The sequence below is a fragment of the Psittacula echo genome, assembly GCF_963264785.1.
Source record: "Psittacula echo genome assembly, chromosome: 14".
NCBI lineage: Eukaryota > Metazoa > Chordata > Aves > Psittaciformes > Psittacidae > Psittacula > Psittacula echo.
In genome coordinates this window covers 3,038,691-3,065,237 of record NC_137750.1, presented here as the reverse complement: position 1 = coordinate 3,065,237, position 26,547 = coordinate 3,038,691, and the positions used below count along the sequence as shown (strand labels likewise).

At 42.2% G+C, this 26,547-nt stretch overlaps 1 protein-coding gene across 2 annotated transcripts; it reads left to right on the top strand.

Moving 5' to 3' along the window:
* The first annotated feature begins 5,097 nt into the window (after positions 1-5,097).
* Positions 5,098-14,575, top strand: UTP6 (UTP6 small subunit processome component). Of its 2 annotated transcripts, XM_080629276.1 has the most exons (19): positions 5,098-5,229; positions 5,329-5,413; positions 5,994-6,035; positions 6,121-6,213; positions 6,839-6,886; positions 7,721-7,784; positions 8,332-8,450; positions 9,048-9,125; positions 9,501-9,582; positions 10,067-10,148; positions 10,768-10,949; positions 11,566-11,645; positions 12,329-12,406; positions 12,575-12,754; positions 12,840-12,920; positions 13,145-13,254; positions 13,341-13,407; positions 13,694-13,766; positions 14,310-14,575. In XM_080629276.1, exons 1-19 carry the CDS (start codon positions 5,138-5,140, stop codon positions 14,465-14,467), a joined length of 1,794 nt encoding a protein of 597 aa, XP_080485402.1. In that variant the 5' UTR covers positions 5,098-5,137; the 3' UTR covers positions 14,468-14,575. The 2 variants fall into 2 exon arrangements, with proteins under 2 accessions (XP_080485402.1, XP_080485403.1); XM_080629277.1 differs by lacking the exon at positions 5,994-6,035.
* Positions 14,576-26,547: the final 11,972 nt, after the last annotated feature.

Genomic DNA, 26,547 nt, shown 5'->3' with positions numbered 1-26,547 from the left:
CAATAGATAATAAAATGAAACCTCACATTAATTAGCTTGCAGATTAATTTCAACTTTAAGTAAGGGGTAAGTTTTGACAGGGACTGATTCTCTCTTTTGTGGCTAAACCAAGTACAGGTTAACAAGATAAGGAGCTTGAATTTTATCACCAGCAATTACTTAAACGATAAGATCAGGGCAGAGACTGTTTTCCCAGTGTTTTCCATTTAGGTATATAAAAGTCACACACAGGAGAGGTTATCTAAGTGTCATATGCAAGTTAACACATTATCTGTGGGTTTATATGCTAGAGATTGCTTCAGAAGGCTTTTACAAGAGTTTATCTTGTTTTCAGAATGCTGCTTGGGATATATGATTCTGCAAACGATAATCTAAATTATCCTTACTCCCCAAGTAGTTTTACTGGTTGTTGCCATGACTGTGTACTTTTATCATGCTAAACACATCTCCACGGAAGGAGGTAAGAAGCATAGCAGGAAGCAAATAGTGAGCAATCCTAGTCCTACTTTCTGGAAGGAGAAATAAACCTGTATATGACATATTTTATGCTCTTTGGCATGTCAGTTTAATTGATGCTGGAACTGACATCTCTGTGTTTAAAAGATATGAGGCTTTGCTCTGAGGAAGTTCTATCTTTAGCTGCCTTGTTACTTACGGTATTGGTAGGTCACCCAAGGCCATGCCACAATTACACTGCTTTTCAAACCTAGACAGGTTAGTGAGGTTAATAAAGATTAGCAGGACTCTGCTCTCCAGAGCTTTGGCAACAATCCTAAGTACAAATGTACATGCAAGAAATATTAAATTAAAGGTACTTAAGCAATGCATTTGACAATTTAAGAGGATGTAAGAAATGACTGATATAGTTTCAAATTGTTGAAATGTGACTGATATTCCACTGGATTATTAATTGACAACTAGAATATGATGACTGACCAGTTATAACTGCCCTGCTGCATTTAGACAGATTGGCAACTACCTACTAACCAGCCAAATGACAAAATCAAATTAAAAGGCATACTTATAGCCACTACTGTACAAGCCTCTGGAGGCCCTGGATAAACATAGGGATCCTGTACTGAGTACCAGATGTGAATTGGCATGGAAACAATTCCCCCTCAGTGAAAATGCCCTGTGTATAGATGTTGAGATTTTGGGGCAGTTGAAAAGAAACTGAATGTCTCAAAATGACTCATAAATGCCTCAAAATGACTCATAAATGCCTCAAAATCTGATTCATAAAAATTCAAAGTTCAGAGCCAAAGCAAAGAAGAATGTAAAGGTCTTGTCTTTTTAGGAGACTATATGTAAGAATAGATTGTCAGATAATAGTTCTGTTAAGGCATTGAATGGAAATGGTTTTGGATTTTTTAACCAGTAATAGTTGAGGAAAAGGTAAGCGAATGAAATTCCAGGAATCATTCAGTCTAATGCTGCAAGAGTAAAGCAATGCATTGACAAAGACAAGCATCTGTCTACCAGAATGATGAAAATAAAATTGATGTAGGATGGGTGCATGTACCACTGTTAATGTAAGTATGGAGCAGCCCAACTTTTTTTCAAATCAACAGATTGACTGCTGGTTTTGGTAGAGGTGAAATCTTCATGTAAATTGTTTTAATAACAAAACTAGGGAAGTTAATATAGCCCTAAGTTTGGGTTAGGCTATTTTGTAGAGTAAATTCCAAGCTGCTTTATTAACAGTTGTGTTCATATATTTTTAAACCAAAGCCCCACATGCTCAGAAAATGCTTTGAGGGCTTTATTAATAATGTGTCCCTAAGGCTGAACCCCTGGCTTGGCTTACAGGAAGTTTCCCTGTTATTTTCATGAGCTCAGAACAGCACTCTTGTCTAAAAGGCATCTTCATATAGTGCAAGTTAACTGTGAAATACTGTACGTCTGGTGGCATCTTCTAAAGAGCTGTAATTGTTTATGCATTCAGGTAGTAAACCAGCTGAAATAAACAAGATACATCTATATCAATAACTTAAATATTTGCCTTATGCACATTAACCATCATGCATTTTAATATAGATAAGACTTAAAGCAAGAACACTGTTGTTATCATTCCTAATTCACAGTATATCCATTGCTTGCAGACTATAATCTAGAAATATTAAGCTGTGACAGCCTGCCAGAACTTCTCCCGCAAATGATGGAGTTTCTCTAAAGAGGCTTCATAAAAGCAGCAGCAGCGAACAGAGTGACCCTACAGGTGCAAACTGCAGCAGCTCTCCCTCCAGTCTTCTCAATAACGTTTGTTGAAACTCTCTGTATCTCAACGTCTTTATTGGTAATGGATCCCTCCCTTAATTTGCACTGATGCATTTGGAATGTCAGCTTCCAAAACGAGGCACATGGGAGGCATTTAAAGTAGATTTTTTGAAAGGAAAATGAACAAAGAGCATGTCAGGTTCCATTTTGATTTGCATGACAAATCCTGCATGCAGTGTTCTGGTGGGTCGGGCTGGGCTTGCCTGCCACTCACTGCGTTTGTCACTTTGGTTTGAACACTTCTGACAGTCCGTTATGTTAATTGTTCTAAGGATTGTTTTGCTGGGGAGGAAGAAAAGGAAAGGCATTTGTATTTTTGTACTTGTTCCATTTACAGGAAAGGAGAGATTTCTGAGGGAACACACAATGTTTTCAGTCTGTTTGTGATCTATTTGATTTGTAAATAATCCTGTGAAGTCATCAGCAAGTTCAGTACTTTAAATCTTACTGTTACTCACTTTGTGCCTGTGGTTTTGAGTGGGACATACTGGGCCTCTAAACTGGAAACTTGGGGAGTCTATTGTTTTGGTGCACACCATTCTTTCTTCCTTTGAGTCCTGCAGTGATGGGTCCTGCGGAGTGGTTTGTGCTGTGCCTATATGCTTCTATGGGATGATATTGTGGTGCTTTGACAAGTGCTAACAAGGGATTTAATGCCCTCAGAGGCATTGCTGGGCACACATTGTTACCGGGGGGGGGGGGGGGGCAGTTTGTGGACAGCTCTCACATATATCAAAGACCTGTTGGTAGATATGTGCACAGGACTGAATTCTTGCAGCAGCACAACTCAAGGTGGAGGTCGCTGTTGCTCTTTGAGGTACACAGACTTCTTTAATCATCTGTGTTAAAACAGCCATGGCTTGTTTGTTTGGTGGTGGAGTTTGAGTTTCAAAGTTCCCAACTCACTGGGAGCTGATCACAAAACAGTATTTTCATACTGATAGAATGATCAACCAGAACAGTTCAGAAGACTAGTTCACGTTTGTATCTCACAGTTGCTGGTTTTCAGCTGAAGGAGACATCAGTGTTTAAAGAATAAGGAGAGCAAGAAGATAGAAATAGAATTTCCCGGAGGTTTCCAGGTATGACTGATATCAACCTTTTAAGCTTTGAACTCCTACACTGCATGCGGTCTGCTTGTGTAACTGTTGTGATCTAAGTGCACTGTGACAAATAAGCTCTAAATAGAGAATGCTTTTATAGTAGAAAATCATGCAGCCAGATGCAGAAATACCCACATAACTGAAGTTAAGCCATCAACTGTAGTAATTCCAATCACATTCTTGCTTAGTGATTCAGTATGCTAATGTAGCTGTTCAGGCCCAGTGTAGTCCTCCTTAAGTACTATTTTAGTAGTCTGTGAACTTACTCAAGAATCTGTTTGAGCTGGTCAATCTCCAAAAGAAGAAACCAAATATATTTAAGAAGTGTTTCTGATGATGATGAATAACATTCTATACTACCGTTTTGGGAAGGATTACCTGTTGTGCTGCTTTACTGGAAGCTGAACTTAAGGGAGGTGAACTCACTGACATTTAAGCCCCAGCAGGTTGAAGGCTCTGGCTCACACATGGGGCTGGCTTATGTTGGGATGGCTGTCCTGATCCCTGCTCCGGCTGTCCTCACTGTGGGGAGTTCCTCCTTGTGCTGCAGGGATGGCACTAATTGAGTTTTGCCAATTCTAGTGTGGATATTCTAAGTATATAAAGGTGGTAGTAAGTGGATAGTATATGAAGGAGACTGGCTAGCATTGTGATATGCAGACCCATGGATTGTGGCAGTGCAGCATAGGACGTGGGAGCCTCCAGGGTGGATAGTGGCATTGGGAACTGCTGCTGTTCCTGCACAGTGGGTAAGGGGTCCCTCTGCTCCAGGCGGCTGTGGTTCAGACCTGCTCCAGCCATCACACTCTGGACGCAGCAGACTGCAGCTCTTGGTCTCGTGGCTGGATGGTGACTTTCCATTTCCTGTTCAATCACTTCTTGGAAAGCAGTGTCAACTGTTTCCTGTCAGAGTGAAAAGCTGCTAAACCTCTCCCACTAAGAATTCACTTGTGTTTTAATTGGTGCCTAATGTTGACAAGAACCATTATGAATCCAAGTCATGGCAGGTGAAAAAAAATGACCACTATTCTTGGTTGTTCTTATGTTTTGTCTGATGGGTGTTTTTAACAGAAGTCAGTTGCTCAAGTTCTTGCTCTGCCCTCAGTACCATGCTTGAAGCCATTTTACTATCAGAAAAGGGAAGGATCACCCACAGCTTTTTTGGCTCTTAGATGTGAGAAGTGCTGTGCCAGAAGTCCTCTTGCCCTTGTGCTTGCTTTCTAAGAAACAGCACCTGCCTCTTCCTCTGGGAGGGAGCGATCCTCACCAGAGGAACTTCATCCTAATGTCTAATCTCACTCTCCTTCTGTCATTTTAAAGCCATTCCCCCTTGTCCTGTCCCTAGATGTCCTTGTCTAAAGGCCCTCTCCAGCTTTGTTGTCAGCCCCTTTAGGCACTGGAAGCTGCTCTAAGGTCTCCCAGAGCCTTCTCTTCTCAGCCTGTCTCCATACCAGAGGTACTGCAGCCCTCGGATCATCTTTGTGGCCTCCTTTGGACTCAATGTTACTGTTAATCTCAGAATTAAAGTCCCGTGGGAGAGTGGAGGAGCGGTTTATCCCGGTGGGAATCCCACCCAAAGCCATGTGCCCGCCTCAGCTGTGGCCGACACCACACACGCCGCTCACCGCCCGGACCTGGACCCGGCGGAAGGGCGGCGCAGCCAGCAGGGGGCGGCAGAGCGGCGCGGGCCCGCCCCGGAAGGCCGGCAGCAGCGGCGGTCCGGGCGCACGCGTGAGGCCCGTGTGGTTGCCGGAGCCATGGCGGAGCGCGTCGAGCAGCGGCTGGAGGACCGCATCCCGGAGCTGGAGCAGCTGGAGCGGGTCGGGCTCTTCACGCGGAAGGAGGTCAGGTGAGCCGGGAGGCGGCGGCACCGCCTGCACGGAGACTGGGAGCGAGCGTTGGCGGCGCGGCCGGGCTGGGTGCGCTCGCTGATGGCCCCTTCCCGCAGGGCCGTCCTGAGGAAGGCCTCGGCTCTGGAGTACAAGATACAGCGGCGAGCGCTGCGGAAAGAGGACTTCATTAGTTACATTCAGGTAGGCTTTGCTGATAGCAGGACGTGCGAACCCGCGGTGGAGATCCAGCTCAGTTAGAAGCGAAGGGATTTTGTAGTTACCCATGTAGGAAACGGGGCCCTCGTGTTCCCTTGCAAGTGGTTTATTAGCACAGGCTGTTAATCAGGACACGCTAGAGCATGCAGCACAGCTAGGAGCTGGTGCCTGAGTTTGATATGAGGGAGTCTTTTTATTGTGGCTTTTCCCTATAGTTTCTTTTCTCTGCAGGGATGCAGAAATCCCGGTTCCCTGATGTGATGTGCAGATTGCAGTTCAGTGTAATTAATTTCTTGCAGTGTTACAAGTTTGGCTTGTGCATTGTGACTCGAGGAATATGAGGTGCTAATAGCTCAAGTCTGAAATGCCATGCGCAGTACAAGTACTCAGTTTCAGCCAGCCTTAGCAATGTAGTGATCTGGCCAAAAATTATAACTTTAGCTTTCCCGGATGGAATTTTATTGCTCACCTGACTAGCTATAAAATCTTGATCTGTAGTTACTTGCTTATTATGCATTTCCTCATTTGCTTTTAGATGTTTTGGTTTTTTTCCTCCCCATTCTAGTATGAAGTTAATCTGCTGGAACTGATCAAGAAGAGAAGAGCAGTAAGTTTGTCAGTTATTCACTGTGCAAAATACTTTGTCAAATTTGCTATTGCAGTAAAACTAATACTTCCTTTTTGCCTCCTAGCGCATTGGGTATTCATTTAAGAAGGATGAAATTGAGAACTCTATTTTGCACAGAGTCCATTGCCTCTTCAAGCGTGCTACAGGAAAATGGAAAGTAAGTTTGTTTATTTGTATTGATAGATTGAAAAATGCCTTTTTGGTGTGTAAAATTATCACCTTGTTATTGCCACCAATATTTGCAGTAATATAGAATGTAGCAGAAAAACTAAGTGGATGTGGGGTCTTACAGTTCGCAGTGCCCTAGAAGGAGATAATTCGTTTGGGATAAACATTTTTCATGTATAAACAATATTTTATCCTTCCCAAGTCATTAGTTCTCAACTGCCTAGAGCACATACTGCAGTGTGAGTTTGGTCTGTCTGCTTGCAAGGACCAGAAACAGAATGAGGAAAAACTTTGAGCTGCTTCAGGAAAAGCTTGTCTTGATACATGTGTGCCTCAGGAGATGTTACAGTGAGCTCTGTATTGGGTTCAGTGTAACATAGATTTGATTGGAGAGGCTTAGAGGCAGTGTCTTGAGATGAGGATGTTGTTTGCTTGGGATGTTCCAGAGGAATTTGAAGATCTGTGGGGAAAAAAAGGGATTTAACATTCAGAATTCCTTCTATCTGTACGCCAAGTCATCAGACCAAGGGCATATTGTTTCCTTGTCAACGTGCAACTGATTTTGTGCTTGCCTTATTGTAAGGTTGATTCTCTCTGCCTTGCATTTCCAACAGGAAGATATCCAGCTTTGGCTTTCACATGTTGCATTTTGCAAACAGTGGGTGAGTTTTCAAAATGCTGATTTTACCTGAGTGAAAGTGCTGGACTGGTGCTTAATCGGGTGTCTGGAACTTGAATTACATGACAGGGGTACAGACTTTACTGCCACATGCTGTAATACTGAAATAATTTTGACAGTAGTATTGGAGCTGCCTGGGATTTTCACTGGTGTAAGTGTAGAATTTGACTTGGAATGAATTAGTATGAAACTGATGCTTGCAGGTGACAGGGGTGAAGCTGAGTGCATTGAATCTGGAGTACTGTTTGGTTTGGGAGAAGCCGAATATTGGATTTGTATTTGGATATACTTTTAATATTGGATATACCTTTGCTGGAATGACTGGATCACCTGTCCATGAATTGTGATTTTGTTCCAAACATTTCTTATATTTCTTCTATGCTGAAAAGTATAATTCTGGCAAGTCAGTACTTTGTAAACTTACCTGTGCAAGTCTTCAGGTTATGATTAACATTCTGTCATTGTCTGTCCTGTGCTGAAGAAGGTGACCCTGTCAGAGTAATGCCAAGCGGCCAAAGTAAGAAGTGCAGTCTTTACCTCAAAAGTAGTCAGTGAGACTGTATGTTTGTGGCTTAGGGTACATTGGTGTTAGCTATGTAGTTGATAAAGGTTTGAATTAACTGTGCTGATCAAGCCTGGTAATGTTTGAAAGCTGGTCAGTATTGAACAAAAATGAGAAACTTGCTACTGAAGATAAAGTGGCAGAGAAGTGTCTTTTCCAGTACAGTTGCATTACAACTTGTAACCTTTTGTAATGAAACTTTGGTGCTGGTGGTTGGATGGTATTAGAGTGAGTAAAACAAAACTTCTTTTACAGAATGCAAAACATGAGCTTAGTAAGGTGTTCTCTTCCCTGCTGGCCATTCATCCCAATAAACCAGGTAAAATGAAACAAGTGCTGCATAAATGTCTCAGTATAGATGGTATTGTGCTGGCTTAAATTCTTACAGGGCTTAGTTCAAGCTGCTAGGGTAAAAGTTCCTGCTCTGCTTTCTTTGCCTTGCTGCAGCTTCAGAGAAAAGGGCTCTGATGGGTGTTGTACTGAGCAATCAAAAGGGGATGTGAAGTAGGAGGCTTCATGGTCTGAGTGACCATTTCCCAGCTAGACTGAGGTCTAGCTAAATATTTCGGAGGTGGGAGATGTTGAATACTCAAGACTGCTTTTTGGGTTTTGAAGACATCATTATAAATCACTGAATCTGTAGCTATTCAAGAGTAAACTTCCTGTATCTGCCTCGCTGCTTAGATCTGTCCTTTAACTTGGTTTTACATGGGAGATGATCAGTCTTAGTCTGTAGCTGAGCTTATGAATTTTCTTGGGGTGGGTGCATCAGATAAAACCAAGCTGGAGAGCAGCTTCAAAAGAGGTTCTCGTGACCAGCCACTTGCTCTGCCTTAGAATGAATTAATTTGTATTACCTATTCCAGCGCTGTGGATTATGGCAGCAAAATGGGAAATGGAGACACGACTCTCATCAGAAAGTGCAAGGCACTTGTTCCTTCGTGCTCTGCGCTTCCACCCAGAGTGCCCAAAACTTTACCAAGAGGTGAGTTCTGGTTTTCTTCTATGACCAGTTATTTGATCATTCAGAGCAAATGAGTCCAGCACATCTGAGATCAGTCTGAGAAAACTGGAAAAAGCTTGTTCCCTCATCACTTGGGAATGTTGTCAAAAAAAAGATAAACTAAAGCAACTAACCCCAAACTTTGTACTGGTACCAATTTTCAGTTTAGCAAATCCTATGTTTATGTATGCAAAGTGAGGGGGTTACACTGCTTATAGATAAATGTGTCAAAATTCCCTTCTAAAGTACTGTAAGGTCTGCTAAGAGAGAGTTCTTTAGATTAGATCTGCCATCCCCAGCCTTTGCTAGGGAACGTGGGGGTTTTTGAGGGCAAGTTAAGGTTTAAAGAATGACTAAAAAGTGTTAATTTCTGCATGTGGGAAATTTCAGAGTAAATCTATAGGGCAGATACCCAGATGCACAAACCTTCAAAAACTGAGGCTCTCGGACATACGGGGCGGTGTTGGCAAAGTCTGATTTGTAGCTCCTCAGAGTTTGCTTTACCACATTTTTGGGCTCAGATGGTTTATGATTTATCACCACCCCCACAATCATTTGATTTTATTCTCTCTCTTGCAGTATTTCAGAATGGAGCTGATGAATGCTGAAAAACAGAGGAAGGAAAAGAAAGTATTTGAACAAGCAAAGATGAACTTGGTAGGTTCACACATGAATGTGCAGTTCTAAGGAATCCATATTAATGGCTTGTTTGACAACAGCTCAAGGAAAGCTTTTGTTCCTGTATTGTGCCTGTGTTAAGCATTTTAAGTATTTGCTAATGCTCAGCTCAAATACTACATACAGTGATTTTTCTTTACATTTATAAAGTCTTTTGTTACATTCCACAGTTGGAAAGTTATTAATAATTTCTGAAAAAGACTAGTTAAGTGTACTATCTTGTACTTCTTCACAGTTATGCAAATTGGATAAAGAAAAACATTAATATCTTCTTCTGATGTTTTTTCCATGTTTGCAAAAATGGTAACTGAAAGGAAACCAATTTTTTCAATGACGTTATGCTTGATATTACAGGGGGAATTCAGTTATCCTGAAGAGATTCTCAATGGGGAAATGGCTCGCATAATCTACAGGGATGCTGCTCAGAAAATTAAAGGTGATTTAATGTTTCTTTTACTTATTCATTAGGAAAATTGTCACCTTTAACTCAGCTCTCTAGTGGGTAATACAGATAGACCGCTCCATCGTACACACTGAGATACATTTTCAAATATACTGTTTCTTCAGCAGAACCTAGATAATGCCAAAATATAAATTAATAGTGCTGATAGTTCTGATTTTCACAGCTTTTCTGCAGGCTTTTGGGCTGAAGTGACATAGGTGCTGGGCTTACAGCCTCCAAACTTGTATGTTTAAAAACACCAAGGAGAGGGCAGTTCAGAATTACACCTCTTTTGCTTTTGTTGTTTACTGCACATTAGATCACAACTAATCAGCACTTATGACAAAGAAGTAAGAATTCAGACTGAAAATAAACTGGGTTAAATCCCTTTAAATTAACCAGGCTTGGTAAACTTTCATCATTCTATGGAATAATAATAATTTGATACTATTTTTTTGTTGTTCCTCTTGAAATGCAGGTGCTGAGTTCCATCTGGCTGTGCTTTCCATTGCAAAGCTCTTTGATTTTACCCAAGATTTGCAAAAAGAAATCCTGGAAGGGTGAGGTTTGGCTTTGTACTGTGGGTATTTTTATTTCATTTTGCTTGTTTTTTAACAAACACTTCTCATAACTTCGCCAATTGATAGTGGGCTGACAGGTTCACAACTAAAAGCTGTTCCTTTAGAGAAGTAGAATGTTAAGGCCTCTGGGAAATGCTTTAACAAAAACAAAACATGAGGCAAGCATGCTTGTTAGAAAAGGATACTTGTGTATTACTTCAGAAGGGCTTTGAGAAGCTGCTAAGAAAAACTTAGATAAAATATAGTTGTCACTGAATAAATACTGCACTTCTTTTCTGTGAATTGACTGGAGGAACTGTGGATTTTCCTAGCGTGCTTTGTGGTTCTCCTGCATCTTCAGTATCTCCACTTGTTCCTCTTTTGAAAGATCACTCTGAAAAGCTTCCTGTCTAGTTCATTCTATTACTGGAGAATATCCACATTAAATAAAACCCCAAAATAGGCTTATATTTTGTCTGTCTCTTATGGGAAGGTAAAATGTTTTTTTCTCTGGCACTTGGTTACTTAGAAATCAAATACATTTCTATACAAATACAACAGCCCTTCTAAGCAAAAGAAGAATGGTGGTTGAGGGTTGTTACAGACAAGGTGTGTTTAGTTTGCAGACCAGGTATGCTGATGATCCTCTTACATGGGACTACATGGCCCGTCGTGAGCTGGAGATGGAGTCCAAGCAGTCCACAGAACAAACCACAAAGCAGATGAAAATAAGTGAAATGACCCAGAGAGAGGAGCGGTGCTCTGCAGTCTTTGAAGAGGCAGTGGGAGCAGTGCCAACAGGTGAGAAGTTCTGACTGCATTTTAACATATTTTCCTGTTACTTGAGCATACTCTATACTGAATCTGCCCTCCATTCACTTAAAACCATTACCACTTGTCCTGTTGCAACAGGCCCTGCTAAAAAGTCTGTCCCCATCTTTCTTATAAGCTTTAAGTACTGAAAGACTGCAACAGGGTGTCCCCAGAGCCTTCTCTTCTCCAGGCTAACAGCCCCAACCCTCAGCTTCTCCTCACAGGAGAGGGGCTCCATTCCTCTGATAATATTTGTGGCCCTAAAGTCAGGCAGACAAAGAAGGATTTTTCTCAGCTGCCTGTGAATGCCCTCTCTCTTGCAGAGGCACATTGAGAACTACAGGCAAAGAGTGCACTGAGCATCAGTTGTGACAGCATGTGCTGAAGCCTCAGCACTTTAGAAAGAGTTACTGTCTGGAGCTTACACTGGGAAGCCATTAAAAAATGTTCATGTTTTGGATGTGGGGTCTCTGTTTTAAAATGTTGTATTATAAAAGTTGGCATTAAGACTTAAGTGCTTGGATTCTCTGTATTCCTTTTAGACAAATATTTGTGCTTACTCTGTGATTCTGTGAAGTGTGACGTTATGTCTTTGATTCTCCAGAGGACATGTGGAAATGCTACATCACTTTTTGCTTAGAGAGATACAACAGAAAAACCAACAGTCAAGGATTAAAGCAAAAGGTAATAGCTTATTTGGACATCATAGTAACAGATCATCCCTATTTTGACTGACTTCTGTATCTGTCAGACAAAGGAGAGGTATTTTGACATTTTATCAGAAATACCTGTGGCCATCATTAAAAATCATTTAGTCCCCATCTGAGGGGATCACTTCTACTGTCAGGCTCACATGTGGCCTGCCTGAACATGAATAACCTGATATAAACCAGCAGTGTCAGTAAAGTACAGTGACCTCTTTGGGTGAAAGTTAAGAGTGCAAATGTGTCCATGGTCACTGACAGTCCTGCAAATCTGTGTTGTTCAGAGAGGAGGATGAATGGAAAGGACTCTTGCAAGTAAGTCCAAGCTAAGTTAGGTGCTGGCATGTGAGCACCTTAGGTACACATCTGTGCTTGGGTGTGACTCAGTGCATAAACTAATGATCTTGGGCAGTTTGGTTCCCTTTTAATACAGTAAAATAACGTTGCTGTTGTTCTTTCACTCCTTAAGGAAGAGATGTAATTCAAATGCTCAGATATCCCCCTTGTCTTGGAATGTATGCAGATACCTAAAGCATTAGATATATAACTTACTGTATTTCAGTGATGTGTTGATACATGAAATCCGCTGGGCTTCTTGTAATGCTGGGATCTGGTGTATGCAGGAATCATCTATGTTTACTTTTTCTTCTCTGTTGGTTCTAGAGGCTGGAGAGGACACTGAGTGTGTTCAACAAAGCCCATGAGTCCGATTTGCTGTCAGAAGCTCTCTATAAGCAGTGGGTAAGAGCAGACAGAAAGAATAGCTTGTGAGATTGTCCTGTATTGCTTACATCCCTGTCTTTACCATGTTGAGTAGATAGAAGGGTGGGCAGTATTGCATTCAAGACCTCGCTTCTTTAACAAGGTATTGAAAATGTCTTGTGATCAGCTGTATCTGCTGGGTTTTAGGTTCAACTACTGCTCGAGTCCGGCCAGTTTGAGAAAGCCACAGAGGTGGCAGCGGCTGCAACTAAGCGCTTCAGCCAGTCAGTGGAAACTTGGCAGATGAGGCTGCAGGTGCTGATCCAGCTGAAGAGTGATGATGTGACCCAGTGTTTTGAAGAAGCTATTAAGCACATGAAATCTCAGGTCTGTGCTGGTTTTATTGACTTGCATGTATTAGTCTTGGGCCGGAAACCTCTGATATTTGATTCCCCTCCTGCTTACCTTTCAGGGTGCTTTGCCATTATGGACCCTCTGGGTGGAATGGAGTGAAGGCACAAACAGCAAGGAGGACACAGAAGCCCTCTATCAGGTACTTAGCTAATAGAAGTCTACTTTTTATGTCAGTGCGTAAATAATTGGGAACAATGGGTGTGGATGGAACACGTAACAAATGCTTTATACTGCAGTACCTTCATGAATGTGTTGATATTGGAGAATTTCAACTAAAAGCTACGTACGTTACCAAAATCAGTTGGATGTAGGCTTATAAGCCTTTTAATTGTAGCTTTTTTTTTTTTCCTTTTAAACTTGCAGAGATCCTTACAGGCCACAACTCCGGCAGAATCTGCGACTATGAAAGAAATGTATCTTGACTGGACTTACAGAAATGGTGGTTATAAGAAAGTGAAAAAAGCCTTTACGAGGTGATAAATAAAACCTTCAAACCTGAATGTTCTAGTGCAGGTGTTAAAAGGCTTGAATCCTAAAGTTACTTGTGTTTTTACTTCAGTCTGTGTGAAAATCGGCCACTTTCACTTGACTTCTTCAAGAAGATGATCCAAATAGAAAAGGAGCAAGTAAGTAATCAGTAGCTTGTACTTGTAAAATACGCTTCTGATGTTGGATTTAAATAGGAAATAGAGTGCTTATGAGTTGTGTCATTAGTTTGTGATCAGTTCATATTTGTCTTCTGAAGTTGATTCATAGCATTGAACACAAAGCCGAGTTCCATGGTAACTAATCTTTGGCAGTGTGCGTGTGCGCGTGTAATTACCGTGACTCTTTTTCTTTGTACGAGTCTAATCAAGCTGCAGATTCACTTCTGTACAAAATAAATGGCCTTTTAATACCTTCCTTTGTTAGGAATCCTGCAAAATGCTCCATCTGAGAGAATACTATGAACGTGCCTTGAGAGAGTTTGGTTCAACAGGTTCTGGTAAGAGGGTTTTATTTATTTATTCATTCATTCCATGCTGCTGCTTTTATTTCCATCCATTTCAAAAGTTAGCTGTTCTGCCCTTGTGATTGCTGCTGTGCAGAGTGGAGCCAATTTCTTCTGTGCTGTTAAGTGCATGACACTGCAGTGACCCTTCACTTTGAGCCCAGGGTCGTTGTTCACAGTGGGATGGCTTCAGCGGAACTACCAGCAAACAGTTTTGACTCTGGCTGGCAGGGAGATGATACCACCTTGAATTTGGGTTTGCAAACACTATGGGGCTATGTTTTTCTAATCAAGATTTCTGCAGTATTCCTTTTCAGAAAGTAAATAGCTCAATTATTGCAGCGTTATTTTTAAGACACCAGTGTTCCACTGGAAATAGAACCCGGGCTTTGGTTCTCAAGGGCAGGGGGCTGTAGTTTCTCAAAGTAAACCTCATTGCATTAATATCAAGGACACTTACAGAATGTTTCTAGGTCAGGTTTGGTATGTCTGTTCATACCAATCAAAACATAACCAGAACTTCTTTTTCTTTTAAAGATCTCTGGCTGGATTATATCAAAGAGGAGTTAAATCATCCCCAAGGCAAACCGGAAAACTGCGGGAGCATTCACTGGCGAGCTATGAAGATGTTGCAGGGGGACCTGGTGGAAGACTTTGTTTCCAAATACACTTTACTGCAAACTGGACATTTATGAAAATCATGGAAAATTATGAATAGTTACAACATGACTGTGTGCATTTTTTTTAACTTCTTTGTACAAAACTGAGTATGTTCCAGGATCTCATTAAAATGTAACTTTACATTCTTACATGTGTGAAAAAACAGTCTGTCCCATTGCAATTGTTTCTGGTGGTGCTTCTGCCAGGGGCAAGTTCAGGTGCATACTTAGAGGAGAAAACAAAGGTCCCTCTGAGGGTGTTCCTCATTGAGAGTTCTGAGAGCAAACTTCCTCCTGCCTAAACCTTCACATGGAACAGTCACAATGAATCAGCTTTTACATTGCAAAGCTTAATATGCAAAAAAGTCCAACCCAAACCCGCAGAAACTGCGCCTGTGGAAGATCTTTGTATCTTCCTAAGTTGAATAATGGAAAGTGGAACACTGGAGAAGTGATCTCTAAAATCACAGTGGTGTTTCTGAAGTCATCTGTAATCCTCTTTTCAAAAGGCCATCTTCTATCTCCCCACTATTTCTCAGATGCCTCACATCTGGCATCCTACTTTCCCCAACTCCTCCCCCAGTAATCACTGCTTTTATATCCTGTCTGCCCTTTATTATGCTATTCCTTCCCTTGCACCACTTGTCTTCCTTCTTCAGTTGCACAACGATTTTAAGTCCAAAATGTTGGTTTGCAGGAATTTTTTTTGGTTGGTTGTTTTTTTTTTTGTTTGAAATCCAACAAAGCCGATAACCACCGCTTCTGCAAGCGGGCTCTTGACGTGTGCTCGTTCCTTCAGAGCTTTGCCGTTTGCTCCACTACTTGCAGCACCCTTGTTGAGCCATGTCTATTTCCTAAGAGCATGTCTGCCTGACGCCCGTACCTCCGGGTGCTTTCTTTGCGCACACTTCCAGCACGAGGCCTGAAGGAGGGGTTATCTTTTGCCAAGATTAAAAAGGCACAGAGTCTGCAGAGGCATCGATGTTTTACCTACACCTTTGTGAGTGCAAAGGTGCTTTCTTACAGCTCCTGAGTATTTCTCTGCCTTTTTTCTCTGGTTGCTTTGCCCTCTGGTCAGGCTTTTCCTCGCTGCACACCGTCTCCAGTAGCAATGGAGCTCTGCACCGTGTGTCCGAGCAGCACAGGCCGCGGGCTCTGCACTGGAGCTGGGCGCAGAAGGCCGCAGTGCTGCACACCGACCCTGGCGGGATGGGGGTCCCGCGGCGCCTCACTTCAGCCGCCTTCGCGGCCGGCGTCGCGCCGAGCTCCTCGGTCAGCCGGTGCCGAGGCGCAGCCACTCATCCTCGCAGGCCGCCCGCCCGGTCGTGGCCTGGGGCGCAGCTGCTGCTGATGGGACCGACGCGCACCTCACGGCGCTGCCCCGCATAGCGCGGTTGGCTGCGCCGCCGGCTCCGCAGATGTGGTGCGCTGCTGTGGGGCGGGGAGCGGGGCGGGGCGGGCTCGGTTCTCTCGCACGACCCGGGCGGGCAGCGGTACTTGCCGGTGTGGGTTTCCCGACGTACGCGGTGCTCTGCCCTTGTTGGCGGTGGGGACTCCTGTCAGGTACCTCCTGGCAGCGGGTCCGGCCTCTGCTCTGGGAGCCCGGCTTCCTGCGCCCTCGGCAGGGGCTGGCCTCCAGCGAGTCCATCTTTGCTGCGGTGGGGATAACGCACCTTCCCCTGCCTCCCCCTCAGGGACCCCTTGAGGCCTTACCTTGTGCTCTCCAGCTGCGCGGCCGCCATTTTTAGCCCCTCAGGAGGCTGCGGGAGGATCTGTCTCTCTCCCGTCTCCTTGGCACGTTGGCTCCCATAAGGTGGGATTCATAGTCTTTGTTGCTTGTACCCATTCCACTCCTTGTGTCTTATTACCTTTGTAACTTACACAGCCAGCTGCTGTTGGCAAAGGGGCGCATTTTGGGTCAGATTTGGGACCCGCTCCCAAAATGGCAGCGCGGTCATGGCTGTGAGGGAGGAGGCTGCGCCTGAGGTGATTGATGGCAGCAGTGTGAGCCATTTTTCTGCGGGTTTGCTTTCTCATTGGAAAGCCTTTTAAAACCTGGTTTAAAACCTCTGATTCATCAAGGGAACAAACAGCAAGGCTCAAGGGCTCAGAAGCATTTAAATGCAGTAAGTCCACGAGCCTGGAAGGAATCAAAGGTGCTACTGGATTCCTTTCAACTGTCTTGTAGGTGATGGCTGGTGCCATTGAATCTGAAAGCTCTGAGGAGGAACGGCTGCTAAATGAGAGAGAAACTATGGCCTGGAAGCCCAGAAAAGGGAAGCCTAAAATAGTAGGACAAAACAAAGCAGGTGAGTAATTAAACTTATACTGCGCTTGAGGAAATACACGTAAAAGAGCATATGTAAAGCTTTTTGGTGATGCATGGGAAATGCTGCTTCAGTTACTGTACTAAATAATTTACATGTAAATAATCGGTGTATGCCTAGGTGTAAGAGTGATTAATACTGCCAAAAAACCTTTATATACATTAAAAATAAACCCACAACCAAAACAACCACAAAATCCAAACCAAAAGCAGAGCTGTGTTATTTCAGCATACCTGTGTTTGTTTTAACTACCAGAAGGTGAATGTGGTGAAACAAGGCTGCTGGTTCCTTTCCCCTATTTTGAAGAGTTATATTTCAACAAGAGTCTGTGGAAAATCCTGACTTAGGCTACTGTTGATGCAATACCTCCAGTGTTCCCAAGCATCTGAAACAGCACTGTGATGATATTACATGTGTAAGAAACTGCATATGTTACATTAGTCAAAAAGTGCATTTATATACCTGTCTGAATTATTGCACGTTAAGCATTTAATTGTTCCTGTTTAATTCCTCTTTCTGTTGGTTTTAGAATGTTTGCTGAAGAATATTCCAGGTGTTCTTGATAGTGAGTCTGAAGAAAGTGAATTACCTGATACCTCTCACAATGACAGTGATACTGGCGGCTCTCCTGCTCATGTTGTTCATACACGTTCTGACCTGGAAGACTTGGATGGAGAAGTGTCCAGTATGTCCGTGGCTGTAACTTACCCAGAGCTGCCAACTGCTGCTGTACACGAGGTGGAAGACTGGGAGAAAGAGTTGGAGGATTATAATCCTTATGGTAAGTACGAATTTACTGGTGCTTCATTTTGAGTTTTCAATAGTATGTGAATCGGCGGAAGGCTCTTTGCAGGAGAATGGTTTAAATAGCACCACATGCTCTATTTTGGCAAGCAACCTTTCTTCTTGTTGGCCTCATGGATTTGTAATGCAAGATTTTGATGTCAAATACAGGATTTAAAGGCAGTGTTGTGAAATTAGCTTGAAACTTGTTTGAGCATTTGAATTCTTAGGGAGTGGAATGGGAAGAATTAGTTGTATGTGCGTATTGAGTTTCTCTGGAGAACCTAGGTCTCAGTAGGATATCTTTGTTATTCTGAAGTAAAAGAGAAGGGTACATGGAGTGGTTCATGGAGGAATCTAAATTTCTTTTTGTGTGAAAGGAATTCTTCCTTGAAGAAATTCCATCCAGACTCTACACTGTAATGTATCTCTGCAGCATGGCTTTCTGTGGGGGGGAGCAGTACAAGTGCTTAGTCTCTGTGTTTAGCTTCTTGTTGCTTTTGCTGTAGGCTTGAGGAGTTTTTTAGGGTGTTTGTTTGTTTGCTTTTACTGTTTCTTGAAGCCTGATCCTCTTAAGTGGTTGCGCCTGTGACTGGTCCCATGCACAAAGGTGGCATTGGATGGAAGCAGTTTCATCTGTATCTTTAGGGCTGTATTAATCCTCCCATTTGTAAACTGTTTTACAGTGACTCGTGTTGAACTGGGAGTCTCAATCTTCCATTTGCCAGGCTGTGTTTTGGGATAGAGCAAGTGAATGGAGTTTAGCCAGCAGTGGCTGATAACCCGCTGTGGGTTTGTTGGCGCAGAATAGAACCATTTCCATTTTCTTCTCATTAATGTGTATCTTTTGTGATTAATACAAACGCTCTTTTCTTTGTTCAGGAAATATCAATTCTCAGTTTATTTTAAGTCCGTAAATGGCTGTTGTGTTCAAGTTCCATTGTTTGATAACAAGGAAGTGGGAGAGTTTTTGCAGCCTTCCTTTAAAATCATTCTGATTTTAGAATGGAAACAGTAGTAGTTTTTCACACTGGATAATCTGAGAAAAAGACTATTTCTTTTTCAGATATTTCCCTCTCTTCCATCGTGGGCTTTCCTTGTAATTTTTCATCTGCTCAAATTTATGGATTTTTTTTTTTTTTTTTTACTGCAGTTATCACAAGTTCTCTTATTTTCCTTTATTTAACTAACTCATCCCTGCCTGTAGCTTGTGCTCTCAAATTGTTACAAACTAAGGCAGCTGTGATGATAGGATTCAGGTGCTCATGAAGGATAATGAGTACAAGTGCTGAGTTGTTAACTGCCACAAATGAAACTGTCCTTGGTTGGCCATTTTATGGGTTTTTACAAGCTTTTAAAAACTGTTTCCTTTGGTGGCTTGTTTGACAGTGCTGCTGGAAGGCGAGCACATGGATATACTGTGCTGGGGCCTCTGCTGCCCCACACTCGGAGCTCTTCATTTGCTCAGTCCTTTTCAGTGTCTGCTGGCTGGAAATCTTTTGCTTCTGTTGAAGGACTTTACCCTATTTTTGTGCTGAGTTGGTTATTTGGCTTGATTCTAGCTGAGTGGAAATATTATTCACAGCTAGCTTTTACAGAACCCCACTCTTCCATGCTGTCCAGTGACCCAGTTCTTAAAGGGTTTGGAGGGCTCCTAATTGGGATGTGGTGATGGAGACAGCAGGATGGAGGAGGGTAAGTAAAAGTAGTTATTTTTGTGAGCCTTTTATGCCTGGAGAAAATGTAGAACTGCATGCGCTGTAAGAGCTGTGTTGGATGTTCTGAAACCAGGTATAACACTGAGCTTTTGGGAAAACTGTCTCTGTGGAAAGGGCTTTCCTTAAAATGAAGATGTTGCCAAGTTCAGCTGTTTGCTTTGTTTGTAGGTCTAATTCATGAGTGCTGGCAGATCAAATTGAAATGGTTCACTACAAGGTGCTGTAGACCTGCAAAATAATCTGCTGCACTACACCACCAGTTTTCTTCAGTATCTCCCATGCTTTAAATCTTTTCTTTGATCTTCTTTAGATGCTGACGATTTCCACTGTGGAAGCTTTCAGGAAAATAATCCTTTGGCCTCATACTCATGGCAAGAGGATTCGTTTTACATCCCAGGCTGTCACCATGCAGCTTCTCTTGCTTTTACGCCACCATTTAGAATGACTGAGACTGGCCAGTTTGATGATGCTGATGAATGAGGTTGACCTTGGTCAGAACTAAGTTTGACTTCTGAGTTGGATTTTGTTCTTCACTGATTGAGTCATGTCAAGTCCTTTGGCTTGCTTGCAGAGCTCTGCATAAGGCCAGAAATGAACTTGCCATCTCTGAAGTTTTGCTTAGACTGCGTCCGAGCTGTTTATAAATTGACCACACTTGACCTCTGGAAATGAGAGTGTGGGTGCTAGCTGTAAGGAGTCAGTGCATTTCTGGACTTTTGTTTGTTATATATATGTAATATATATATATAATCTTTGTTGTTGCTAATTAATTTCTTGAGAGGAAGCATTTAACTTAAAATCTTCAGTTTCTCTGCCAGGCTTTGTCAGTTTTGACATACTGATCCCTGTGTGTCTATGTAACTTGTAGTTTCCATTTGATGCTGTCAAATGGTTTGGATGGCTGATGGCTTTAAAACCTCTTCCTCATTGCAGTTTCCTTGTGTGTTTCTGTGTTGCAGTTTGTGATTCCCTGTCTACTGCTGGTGTTAACAAACCATGACAAATACAGAATGAGTTGGGTTTATTTTTATGTATTCCAATATAAAGGAATGACATGTATGTGATACATGTGTGTACAAATGGTGGGGACTGCTGCATCCAGTAGGAATGCTGGGTGCTTGAGACTGCCTCTCAGCAAAGATTCTCCACATCAGACCTTCTTCTATATGGGCATATTATCTAATCTTACTGTTGTCTTTATAACATTCTCATGTGACATTAGACACGTAATGAAAAAGAAAATACCTACACTTATGTAGTGTCTTGCAGTATGCAATCTTTGTCCTGCAAGCAGTAGTGCATTAAAGTTCCTGATACTCCCAATGTATTTGTTTTGTTGTTTGTGGCAAATTAAGAGATGGGAACACAAGATGCGTCCATAAAGTCTCTAAGACTGTAGCTGGGACTAGATCTGTGTCCTTTCTGTCTTTGCTCTGGTGTTAAAAGAAACATTCTCAAATGAAATGTGAAAGCGGATTGAGTGGCTGGTCACCTGAGTAACAGTAATGTTCAGCTAATGATCATGTTTCATTACTCACTTCTCTCTCAAGAACTTCTTGATGGCTTTGACACAGGCTGATGCTGGAGAAGAGCACCCATGTTTGTGTAGTCTCAGGCCAGGAGTTAATGTTTACCAGAGTATGAGTCCAAAATAATTTACACGTCAGTTTGGAAGGAGCAAGTGAATGACAGTGATATTTGTTTAATCTTTTCCTAGAGAGCAGAGGAGGGCAAGATCTTGGAAGAGTCTTGTCTTCTGGTATCTTGCAGTTTCTGGTTATGTTTTAGTACCTAACAAAGAGTGGAAGCCTGGTATTGAAGTTGCAGGAAATGTTTATGTGTTCTGTGGGCTACTGGCTCTCAGAGGGTGCAGCTTTTCGAGTCTTGCATTAGTTAAAACATGCACTTGACCGTGGAATAGAAGTGAGAATTGGCTATGCCCAGCTTACCAGGTTTGGGTATGTAGTGGCTTCTTTCTCTATCTGAGAAGACAAACTATGAGCATGACTATAATAGACTTGCCAACTAGAGTAAAATTATTGATTTGCATTTATAAATGCAATATTAATAAATATAGATGGAGTATGGATTACTGTTGGAGTAACAACACACCAGTAAATTCTGGAAGTTCCTCTGGAAAAGCACAGGTTGCTTTCTGAGCCTTCTGGGCTCCAGCTGCAGATGTCAGTGCCCAACGCTACCCTGCAGAGGGCAGCAGAAAATTGTCTACCCTGCTCAGCGTCTTCTCATCTGGCGCTGAGTTTCATCTGCAAGTGTGAGATCCCCGGATTGGATTTCTAATGTTCATAGCAGTTCAGATCCGTGTTCTGCATAGCCCTGTTGTTCCCCAGTGATGCTGATTCATGGCCCTGATTAGTTTCTCATTTTTTTTTTATTTCACTCTGAAGTTATACTTACTGGACTGAAAAATTTCTCCCATGGCTGAGAAAGAACATCACTTGTCTTCAGGCTTAATATGTTTTTTTTACTGTGCTTGTGGGAGATGGCCCACTAATAAAGATGAAACTAAAAGGATTCTGTGGAACCAAACTTGCCTTTTTAGAAATTGTTTTAAAAGGATAACCAAAAAGTCTTTATAACATCAATCAGGATTATTTTCTTCCTGTGTGGTTCCAAAATTTCATCACTACGGAAGTCTTCATGCCATTTTGTTGCACTCTATAAATGAAGTTTGTTTTCTCAGCCTGTAATAGCAATTGAAATCAGCCTTGTCTATCTCCACTGTGGTGTTATTAGAGGAGAAATTGTCTTGAATGGCTGCTCCCTGAGCTGTTTTTATTTTACGTGGTTGTAAACTTCAAAGATTTGTTTATAGTGTCCCTTTAAGGTTAAAACTGACACCACCCCTACCAGCTTTGTTAAAAAACCACGAGGATTTTACAGCAGAGATGCATTGCAATCTGTGGGGATGTGTTGGCAAATGTAACTTTCTTGGTCCTGGCCTTGCTTGTTAGGGAAGTGGCTTAATGTTAAGCTTGATCTGAATACTCTCAAACTTCAGTGGGATTAGAAAACCAGATGCACACTTCTCAGCATTTCCCTGGAAGGATTTGAAACCAAGCTCACAGATTTCAGTGTTTCTGCACTACAGTGTTTCAAATTTCATTGTGAATCTTGCATTGATCCTGTTTTGACACAAGCGTGCCATTCTAGGCAAGAACACGTTGCAATTAAACCCAACAGAAGGTAACACATGAGCCAGCAATTCAAGCCAAGAGTGTCAGCCCTTCAGCCTGCTCAAATTATTGAAGGAAAAGAGTCCTGTTACAGGACCAAGATGGTAGATATTTTACACGTACAAGGAACACATTGGCAATGTATGAATCAGTTGGGAGATTTGTCAGAGGTGTCAGAGATTCCTCAGTTTAAATGCATATACATCTCTAACAGGATTCTCCCTTTCTGTACAATATAGCATCTACGGTACAATATAGCATTCAAAGGACAGAAGGCTCTACTGCATGTTAATGTGCTTGCTGGTTTTATATTTTGGGGGAGGCTTAGTAGTGTGGCATAATACAATGACTTAATGTGGGTACAACTCTGAAGCTGCCCTTACTTGTCTCCTCTCTTCCCCATTTTACAGGTAGAGGTAATCATACAGCCTGTTCATAAAGTACTGCAAATACTCTGAGCAGGAAATCTCTTCTGAATAGTGAGGTGTTAAAAGCCAACAAAACCCCAACAGAGTTTTTGCATTTTCTTTGAACAGGCCAGCAAATAATCAAAAAAATGTTTGGGTGCATCTGTTGTTTCCTTTTAGACCTATAGGGAATGATTTGCAAGAGGAAATAATTGAAGGAAATGTGTTCATATTTCCTGTTGATAAGGTACAGCATTTAATTCATACGTCAGATTGAGACAGTGTTTCTTGCTCTTACATAACCATAAAATCCAGCCCATTTCAGAGCCTTTTAAAGACACTACTGCTTGACTTGTTTTCTTCCATCTTGTAACTAGTGTGCTTTTGCTCTTAAGCTGAGAAAGTGCCTCTGCTGTTCAGGGGACTCTGTGGATAATTTCACAGGCTAAGGGAAAAATGCGAATGGCAGCATCTCATCCTGACCATCTGCTGCTTCCAAGGACACCAGTATAAATCCTATTGTAACAAAGGTCATTTTGTGAAGTTAGTGGCTAAGAATCTGTAGGCACAGGAAAGGAACTTGTGATACTTACCCTCTGTGGTTGTGTGATGTAAACATACATGTTGGAAGTTTGAGCATTAAAGGATAAAATTGTGGTAGAGTTACTAGTCCTGGGAGTACCAGCTGCTCATAGTGCAGCTTCCTGGCTTGGCATAAGAAACCTACTAAAAAAAGCTGCAGAGCACACAGCCCTAATAACTGGTTTAGTAATGGAAACAGCTTCCTTGAAGCATTTGGAATAGTATCTCAGCTGGTATGAACTCTTGCAGCTCACTATGCAAGCAGAAGCTCTGTCCATGTGTATCCCCCTATGCAATGCCTGTGTCATCTCTGAACTGAAGTTCCTGTTCAGTATGTCATTATTGCTGTGGATTTTAGTTCTTAATATAATGGGCCTTCTTTACATTTGTTGTAACTTTACTGACTTTCACGGAGCCAAAACCATGAATGTGGCTCAATATCTATTTCTTTGCAGGTTGTTTCTCTTTCTCCCCCATTGGTGATAGGTAATGTCAGGACATACAGCTGAATTCAGCCTAGGAAAGTTAATATCTTGTAATTAACTCTTCTTACAATTGAAGTCATCTTCAAGTCTTCTTATAACTACTTATAATTCAGCAGCTCTTAGTTCTATGGCCTGAATTACTTTAATCAAACTTTTTCTGATCTGCCTGCAACTTCTGCACTTCGACCTGGAAAATCTTTCCATTGTATGTTGCAGTAATTTAAGACTGAGTTGCGTACACAAGTTGTATGTGTTTGTTATAAGCCTGAGGTCTCAGTATATTGTTTTATTTCTGTCAATGGGAAATGCCAGTTAATTCTGCTCAGTCCTTTTTGAGCTTTTGGTTCCTGGTAAAGTTTACATTGAGTGTCAGTCTGTGAGATGTGGAGTACCAGGCAATCCCAATTCTCATAGTGCTGCTTTGCAGGTATTGCGGACTCGGGTTCTGACAGCAAGTATTTTTATCTCTACCTCAGGAACTACTCCAGAACTTTTATGTTCTCACTGAGAAGTTCCTTCAGTTAGTTAACACATACTAGAAAATATTTTGTTGGGTTTTAATTATTTCATTGCAGATAAAGTCATATCATTTCATCTGTAATTTTTGTCCAGACACAAACATGGGTTTGTGAGTAAATGTGCAGTGTTATAATATAGTACTGACTGGCTACAGCTGGCTGGTAGTTGTGTAACTCCGTCTCCAGTGTTAGATGCTCAAATGCTTCTGGGGAAGTTAATAGGTGTGACAGTGTGATTAAACAGGACCTACACTCAACAGCAGAGAGTACAACCTCCCTTTATGTAACTGGAATTCCAGAGGGTGAGAAAAAGTAGTTCATCTGAGCAGGTCTTCCCAGTGGTGACAGTAATATGGTAGAATTGGAGCAGCAAAGTCAGAGGAGCAGCTGATACTGCCAACAGAAGCATAGGCAACAAATCAATATATTAGGGGTTGTCTTAGTAACATTTAGGAGGAGTGGGGACAGACTGGAACCTTGGTCAGCACTGGGTCTGAATTAACTTCTAGCCTGAGTAGCCTGAAAGCCAATGCTCTTTGAAGCCATTTTGTATTGAGGTATTTGGCAGGAGCTGGTGGTGTCTTATGTGGATTCTCTGTAGGGAATTGGGGACTGAACCAAGTTGCTCCAAAAGCACCCTTTTTGTCAGGAGAGAAGCAGGTTATGTGTTTGGTCTGGTGTCGTGGTTTAAACCCAGTCAGCCATAAATCAGCCATGCAGTCTCTCTCTCACTCCCTCCCTTTTTCTTCCCCCTGCTCCCGGAGGGGTGGGAAGGAGAATCGAAAGAATGTAACTCCCACGGGCTGAGATAAGAACAGTTTAGTAACGAAGGTATAACACAAATCACTACTGCTACCACCAATAATAATAATGATAAAGGAAATAACAAGGGAAGAGAATACAACACCTCACGACCCGCCGACCAATACCTCACCCCCACCGAGCAGTGAACCAGCCCTTCCAGGTAACTCCCAGTTTACATGCTGGGCATGACTTGCTGTGGTATGGAATACCTCTTTGGCTAGTTTGGGTCAGGTGTCCTGTCTCTGCTTCCTCCTTGCTTCCCCTCCTCCCTGGCAGAGCATGAGACTCACAAAGTCCTTGGTCAGACTGAACATTTGAGCAGTAACTAAAAACATTGGTGTTATCAGTGCTGTTCCCAGGCCAAAAGTCAAAAACACAGTACTGCACCAGCTACTAAGAAGGAGAAAAAATGACTGCTACTGCTGAACGCAGGACATCTGGTTTTGGTATACCTCCAAGTGCGCAATGTTGGAAAACTGAGGAACCGCATCTGCTCCATAATAGCATATTTAGTGGAAGTAAAGTATCTGTAGAGGACAAAAACTAGGAATGTTTAGATTTTATGCTGTGCGGAGCTATTAGATTCATCTGCTGAAGCCAGCAAGATTTCTGTAAGTTACTGTAATTACTGCATTTACACTGGGTTTCATATAAAAAACCATCTGATATTGCATTGCAATTCAGAACCCCTCTTAAAATTCCCCTGGGGAGAAGGGGAAGAGTGTAGAGGGGAAATTAATATAGCTGCTATTTTAAACTTTTAATGGGTATGTGTCATAGATCACATTGGTCATGTAGCCTAACTCTCTGTCCTCCAGGATACAGCCAAGGAATTCTTGTGGCAGAAGAAATGCTTCTTCCATATTGGTTTAACACATCTTGTAAGCTCTTGCTTCACAGAAAAAAATAGAGCTCAAAATACAGGTTTCATAATTAAGTATAAGCACATGAGGTGATGTACAAAGTTGTATGTGGAGTGCTGATCTGCTGGAACAAGCCCTTGTCCGTGTGGGGGAACAGGTCTGGTTCAGGAATCTCAGTTGCTGCTTTCTCCTTACGATAGGAGAAGAACATGTAAAGGAAGACTGCAAATTTTGTTTCAGCTGTGGTTAGTTCATGATATCACAAACTGCAGCAGGGCAAGTGGTAATCTGAAATGAATGCACAAAGGTGGAGCCTGTAAATAGCCACAGTGCTAGTTCAGAAGCCACCATTGTTTTGTCTGCTGTCACTACTGTATTTGCCAGAAACTTAGACCCCTTCTTGTTCCCATGTCACTGCCTATCAGTACCTTC